The 7,379-nt window shown below is 48.8% G+C and overlaps 1 protein-coding gene across 2 annotated transcripts; it reads left to right on the forward strand.

Annotated features, from left to right (window-relative positions):
- The first annotated feature begins 2,684 nt into the window (after positions 1 to 2,684).
- On the forward strand, positions 2,685 to 6,866 carry CRIPTO (cripto, EGF-CFC family member). Of its 2 annotated transcripts, XM_073230439.1 has the most exons (7): positions 2,685 to 2,884; positions 3,017 to 3,040; positions 3,849 to 3,901; positions 3,976 to 4,098; positions 4,527 to 4,641; positions 4,730 to 4,839; positions 6,047 to 6,866. In XM_073230439.1, exons 2-7 carry the CDS (start codon positions 3,021 to 3,023, stop codon positions 6,160 to 6,162), a joined length of 537 nt encoding a protein of 178 aa, XP_073086540.1. In that variant the 5' UTR covers positions 2,685 to 2,884; positions 3,017 to 3,020; the 3' UTR covers positions 6,163 to 6,866. The 2 variants fall into 2 exon arrangements, with proteins under 2 accessions (XP_073086540.1, XP_017503457.2); XM_017647968.3 differs by having other exon boundaries at positions 2,685 to 3,040.
- Positions 6,867 to 7,379: the final 513 nt, after the last annotated feature.

A 7,379-nucleotide genomic window follows, 5' to 3' on the forward strand; every position in this document is an offset into this window, starting at 1 on the left:
CTGGAAAGAGCAAAATTCCAGTGAGAAAGAATTCTAAGCCATTTCCATGTCTAAATTCAAATCAGACTTTCTCTTCCCTAACATGGCTTCCAGGAAGGGCATCAAGATGATCTGGTTTTAGTATGGTGAATTCAATTGAATAAGTTGTCCAGAACTGAGTGTTGCTTGGAGTACATAAGATGCATTTTTCTTTTCTTCATTGTTGCGGGGAGGAGGCATTCTTCGTTGTATTTCCTGGCTCTGGATAGCGGAAGCAACTTGTCTTCCTGTGGTGCCGGGGCCCCACCTGCTTTCAGGAAACTGAGACAGCGTTTCTGTTCCCAACAGACAGGGCAGTGCAGAAAGATTCAGCCAAAAGGAGAGCAGCCAGGACAGGCCTCAAGTTCACCAGTGGAAACAGAAAGCCACTAATTTATTCATAAGCAGTGTGGGAACGTTGGGGTTTCCATGGCCAGGATCCTCACTGAACTTAAACCACCTGATGATGTAACTGGCCTGCTGCTAGGCTGCCGCTTCCACACCTTTAGGCTATAACCTATTATTGCGCTATATAGAGAGCTCGGCCCAGTGCTCTGGGTGGAGGCAGAGACGCTAGTGCTCCACCTGTCCCCGGGAGAACAAGCCGGATAATAAACCCTTTCACCCCAAAGAATGCTTTACTGTCATTTTTTTTGGTCACATTGAAAGCATAGCGAACTTGCCCGGGGCTGAAACCCATTAGCAGACAACAGGCAAGAGCGCCACTTCAGCAAATGTGTTACTCAGGCTTCGTTGGAAGTGGCGGGCACTGGGCTGGGTGGGATTTCGTGCACCGCTCAGCTGGCGGAGTTCCCCAGCCCACGCACTGTTCCCCCACTCTGGCCTGCATGTGTAGGGCACAGCGACAGAAGACCCAAACTGTTCCTACGAGTTCTATCATAAAAGTAGGCTTTACCTTAAATTCAGATATTTGTGCTACAGAAATGACTGTTCTTTCAATTCTCTCTTGAATTGGGGTTTAATTCTCCATGTCCTCGACCTCTGAAATAAGTTTGAATTGGCTTTTTAAAGCTAAAATCTATCCCATTTCTAAATGTGTTTTCTTCCTTGAGTGTTGGACAGACACTAGAAGTCTGTTTCCTTAGAAGATTTTTTTTTTTTTTGGTTCAACTATTTTTGGTTGGTTGGATGGTTTTAAAGTCAAGTGCTTTTTTCTATGATTTTAAACACACAATTCTGTCTCTCCTGCCCCCACATCCGGCTTCCAAAGCATCTGGCTAAGTTCCCCAGTCCTTCCTGAATCTCAGCAGGCCACTTGGGGCATTTCACAAGCTGAAAGGTCACAGGAGGGGCTGAAGCACAACAGGAATTAAGCAGCCAGCTGCGGTAGAGCTTGAGAGGCTCTAGGTAAATGCGCCAATTCTCTAATGTGGCCTTACCTGCAATAAAAATATTTTTAAATTTAATTCTGCCAAGATGCAGGTGTAGAAGCAAATAACTGCTCTTCCCAGCACCTGTGGACCCCTCGCATTCACGCACGTAGGCACTGGGTCTGACACGGCCTCGGATGCTGCCAACTCGCCCTGCCGCGGACTAGATTCAGTGCTCACAGACGCGTGAAAACAAGGGCAGAAACAAACCACACATGCTTGCCTGGCGATACTAGGCCCGCGCCAGGCTTTCGCTTTAGAAATTCGAACTCAATGATACTTAGAAATGACTCAGGACTTCCGACGTACCTGGAGCACCGAGTCGTTCGGTGGAGGATTCCGGCTTAGGGATGCACCTCTCCGACTGCAGGGCAGCCACCAGATACGCGCCTTCAGAGGGGCATGGGACACATCTGCATCTGGGCGCTCATTCCGCTGGGGGTCGGGAGGCACTGTGAACGCTGGGAGACCGATAAAATCCAAGTGGGACCCAGTGGCGAGGCGGGAACAGCCTCCCAGGCCGAACTGCCGTGCTTCTAGCCTCCTTCTGGGCGCAGGCCTGACTCTCCTCCGACTGAGGAACCCGGGCGGCCGATCCTCAGCAGCCGTGGGCGGGGAGGCGCAGCCGCCTGCTCAGCCCCGCACATCCCAGCCGCCCTCCCCGGCCCGGCACCCGACGCCGGCTCCCGCGTCCTTCCAGCCGCGGCTGGCAATTCGGGTCCGCCTGGAATTTACACTCACTCAACACCAACCAGGCCGAGAACACCTCAGGGGCCCCTCCTGAACGTGGATCTCGATTGCGAGCTTCCTAACCTTTCTCCCCACGCACCTGCCTCCCCACCGACGGCGACTCACTCACACCCTTTCTGGCCCTCTGACAGTGCCCAGGGCAAAACAGGCGGCTCCCAACACCTTTCTTGGAGAAACAAAGATGAAAGCAAATTTCAATAAGTAAAATTTGGCAGTAAATTATCAAACGGCTTGAGAGACCCACATGTGCTGTTTCGGGTTTCCTCAATAAAGCAATTACTTTCCACCGATCCTCCCACCTGGAATCATCCACTGCGCAGAGTAATTGACGTCGTTTTTGTTTTTTTTTTTCCTTTCCAAAAGAGTAAGTCTGGTATTTTTACCCCCGCAACTACTGATAGAGACATTACGGCTAGTTTACCAATTTTACAAGACTCCGCCTCCTCCATTCGGCCTTTGTTTCAGCCACTCTACGCCCCCCCCCCCCCCCAACCCCCGCTCACCTCCACCCCCAGCAAGTTTAGGCATTGTGATGCGCGTGGGTCTCCGCCTCCCGCCCACCTGAGGGCCCTTCCCCCCAGGCCAGGACGTGTTGTTGAGGAAGGAGAATCCCCCGGAAAGCCGAGTCCCTGGCTAAGAAGGTCAAGGTGTTCGTTAGGACGGAGTCTGCGTCCTGGCTCCTGGTTCTCCCAAAACCTGCTGGGGAATGCATACTTCTCATCGGGGTTATTTTTCTTTTTAAAATTATATTTTTCTTCAGGAAATGTGTTTTCCTTTGGGTGTTTTGGCATTGACTGTGAATTGATGCCATGCTAACATTTTCCCCCTGAATTGTTGGGCGCTATTATGGACTGCAGGAAGATGGAGCGCTTCTCTTCCAGGTAGGAACCAATCTTGAATGTGAACTTCTGATTACTAAGAGGTTGCCAGCTTAGGAGAGAGTGTTCTACATCTCACTGTTGCCTGATTTCATCTTGCTCACACCTTAAAAGGCTGCCAGCAGTGCTGCTCTTTTTCCTGAGCCTGGAACTTCACACCTAGTTACACCCATCTTTGCCATTGGCTTTTAACGTTTCCATCCAGTTAACGGGCTCTGCCTCTGAAATGACAGGTGTTTTCCTATTCTTGTGTAAGAAAAGATCAGTATTAAGCCGAATTATGTGGTTTAAATATAAGAAGTTTAAAGGTATAAACAGATCGATACCTTACCTGTAAAACCAGTAAGAATAATGGGAATTTTTTTTAACCTGAAAATTTCTTAAATTACTTATTTAAATGAAATTGTTGGTAAAATGTGATTCATCATCTACATAGAATGTCTTGCAATCACTTTTAAATTCTTTGGAAGCAGCTGGAGAAAAATGTATGCTAGCTGAAATAGAAAAATACAAGATTTATACCTACTTAAAATTAATGTGTATATGAGGCCAAAGCCTACGAAGTAACAGTAGATATTGAAAAGAGTTGGATATTAGGTAGCCTTTTTCCTCATTGCTTTTCTTTTTGTTGTTACATACATGAATTAGCCATTTACAAAGGAAGTAGAAAAAAAGGAAGGTGGAGGTCTCCAATCTCCCCCTAGTGCTCTGTGGTGGTCTTGTCCTTGTGAGGAAAAGACCCAGGTGCTCATTCAAAGGGTTTTATTTGCTTTGTCTTGCTAACTAACCACTGTCTGATTTCCTTTTCTAGTGTGATTTTGATCGTGGCCATTTCCAAGGCTTTTGAATTTCAAGTGGCCGCTGGTGAGAGACTTTTTATTCTTTTGATCTGTAGCAATTTCATTGGCCTGAAATACCGAGTTGATTTTGCCCTCCAGGGCTGGGCCACCGTGAACTTGCACGGCCTCCCGTCAGAGGTGGCGGCAGCCTTCCGACCCTGGAGGAAACCGCGGCTCACCATCGACCTTCCCAGTTGGTGCCGTCCACGGGAGTCCAGGACAGTAAGCCCTACCTGCCTTAGAGCTGACGCATGCGTCACTCCCCAGTTCCTCCTGTGTGTCCCAAGTATGTTAGTGACTCTTTCACCTGAAAGAGTGGCCACCTAATTCTGGCAGCTGAGCTGGGTCGGGCTGGGTTGCGTTGTGGAGGGGAGATGCATCCGGTACTCACCTCCCTGGAGCCCAGTGTCCCTCGCCTGATGACACTTCATGCCAGGGCTTTAGGAACCATCACTGGCCTGCGTGTGAAAAAGATTACTCTGCTCAGAGGCCCAAGTAGCAACAGGAGCACTGAACAACAGAGTCTTACTCTGTGAAGGTTATGTTTCTAGACATTTACACACACTCTGGGAAGATGAGGTCTGTAGCGCTGTATTGACCTTTGCTTACAGGAGCTCAGCTTCTCAGTCCCCCCGCCTCTTACATTTCAGGCAGGCAGCTAAACAAGACCTGCTGTCTGAATGGGGGGACTTGCATGCTGGGCTCCTTTTGTGCCTGCCCCCCCACCTTCTATGGGCGGAACTGTGAGCATGACCTGCGCAAAGAGTAAGCCATTCAGGGGGTGGAGGGAGGAGAGGGCAAGAGATGTGGGGACTTAGAGCACATGTGCATCACCTGATCTGCTCACTGCCAGGAACTGCGGGTCTGTGCCCCACGACACCTGGCTGCCCAGGAAGTGTTCCATGTGTAAGTGCTGGCGCGGCTGGCTTCGCTGCCTTCCTCAGACATTTCTGCCGGGCTGTGGTAAGCGGACACTCCCCTCCTGCCCTTGCAAGCTAATGGTTGGCACTTAGTTAAAAGGGTCTCTCCTCTTACCTCATGACTTGCTAGATCCCAGCAGCCCAAGTTCTGCTTATGAAAGCACCAAGGACCCCACATGGGATGGTCACCGTGGCACCCTTGATGTTTACTCCCTCAGAAGGGTCAGCGGCCATGCCGCTTTCAGATGGAGAGTTATTTCAGGTCTGTTAGGCATTTTGTAGTATGTGAACGTCTATCTAGGAAAAGAAACGAGAAGGCTTAGCCTCTTAAACACAGAGAGATGCTCCCTGGAGTTCCCTTCCTTGGACAGGGAGTCTCAGGCAGGCTCCGGGGCAGCTCGGTTAGCACCCACCCCACAGCAGATCAGCGGTACCCACCTCCAACTGGTGGCCTTACATTTCGCCAGAGGCCCGACCCCACTCCCGTCCCTTAGGAGCTGCTTTATAGGTTTGAAAAGGCCCTGAGCAGACCCCTCCTCCCCTGCCCCTCCTTCCCCAGACAGATCATCACCCGGTGACTGAGCTCAGAACCCTTTTACCTTACTGATGTCTGTTGATTTGAGGAAAGCAGTGACAAGAAGGGGCAGAGAACAGGAGAAGAGACTTCTCCTTCCACCCCGAGCTGAGCCAGATTTATAGGTCCACCCAAGTGCAGAGGCTTCTCATTAGTTCTTCCCCTGTGGATGTTAGAAATTGAAAATGTTCAAGTCCACAAAATACATGAAAGCAAGTGCTCCACTTGAGTACAAGATGGAACTGCCACCCAACCCACACCAGGATTGCATCTTTCCCATTTGCATCCTGGGTAGCAGGCCCAGCATAGGCATTTGGTGTAGAAGGGTGGGGACCATGTTTTCTTGCTGAAAGCCTAAAATGTGCTGTGTCCTTATCATCAGAGCCGAACCACATTCTGCTGCACCCCTGCAATCGAAGGTGTCACTGGCTGGGGTAGATGATCAGGTGTGAGCACATATCTAGGGAAGACCAAGTTAGCAGTATGCCCATGGCAACTTTGGAAGTGTATTTTTAGGGGAGTCTGAATTCTATGTAATTGAGGCTAGTGTTGGTCCCCTAAGTACAAATGTTGGTCCCCAGACTAATTGTGGCTGGTGCAGATGTGCCACATGTGTGGCAGCAGAATCAGCTGCCAGAGGGATTTCTTTTAATGACTGAGTGTCCCTGCCTTCCAGGTGGCCATGTGATGGACGAGCACCTCGCAGCTTCCAGGACGCCAGAATTACCACTGTCCGCATGCACCCCTCTGATGCTAGCTGGCTTCTGCCTCGCTGTACAAAGTTTCCATTAATGGATGTTTGCAGGCACCATTGTCAGGCAAACATCCCGACCTGTGAAGGCTGTCGCTCAGATGTCCTAATCATTTGTTAGTTGCCTTGAAACAGTGAATAGATTTCCATAGTAGTGAATAGGTCCCTAACATTTCCTTGAAGTACCAGCTGCTTTCTCTGTCCTGCCATATCCAAAAACAACTACTAAAAAGTAGTTCACCATATCTACATTGTGCCCAAGTGTTACATTTCTTGATACGTGCAGCTCTCCAAGGGCTTATTGATATTTTCCTTGAAACCACTGAATACTGTCTTAAGATTATTAAAGATTACTCCTATGTGGGCTGATGATAAAGCTTTGAGTAGAGCTGAGAAAAACCAATTAAGACAGTATCTTGAAAAGAAAAGGAAGGGACACGTCTGTAGGGGGAGCGAGGGGACAGGGCAGACGCTAGTGGTGTGGGCTGCAGGAGTGATGAAGTAGGTGTGCACCAGGGAGACAGGCAGAAAAGGGGGAGGAAGCAAATGGGAGAGATGGGAAAAATAAAGTGGATTACTTGACTGACAATGAAATGGCCACAGAGAAACAAGTTAAGCTAAGGTGAAGAGCAAATTTATATTCCTGTGACTGTCAGAGGAGGATACCCCCTTTCTCCAAGGCATAAAGAGAATGACATCTCTGGAAAGAAATTGTGTATTTCTTCAATAAATATGTGTAATTGTTTTCTCCCTACTGTGCAATTATTTTAACTGTTGTAAAAGAGAAAACACATTCACAATATATCTAGTTGTAAACAGGTTATAAAACTATATATCATAAGGCCCAGTTTTAAAATGTGTTGTGTATATGAGTAAGCCCAGTAAGAATAGGAAATACATTGTACAAAATGTGAACTGTGTTCATTTCTAGATGGTGGCACGTCTGGAGCAATGTGGTGGTGGGTGTTTTCCTCTGTGTGTTTGTGTTTCCATGGTGAGGGTGGCACCATCTGTGTTCCTGTGGAGCGCAATGACGACATCAGGCATTAAGCTGAGCAAACTAGAAGAGTCCTGAGCTTTGGGCCCCGTGCCCAGTGCCGTGCATGTGGTTTTGGGGTGTGAGCTCTGCTCTGAGGGACAAGAGTTGCTTCTATTATTTAGGTACTGCTTGATCCACAATTCATGGTTTTCCAAATGCGAAGGCCCTCCAGATCCCACTGGCAGTGTGCGGTGGATCCAGTAACTCTTGTTGCTACCT

The sequence above is a fragment of the Manis javanica genome, chromosome 3 (assembly GCF_040802235.1).
Source record: "Manis javanica isolate MJ-LG chromosome 3, MJ_LKY, whole genome shotgun sequence".
NCBI lineage: Eukaryota > Metazoa > Chordata > Mammalia > Pholidota > Manidae > Manis > Manis javanica.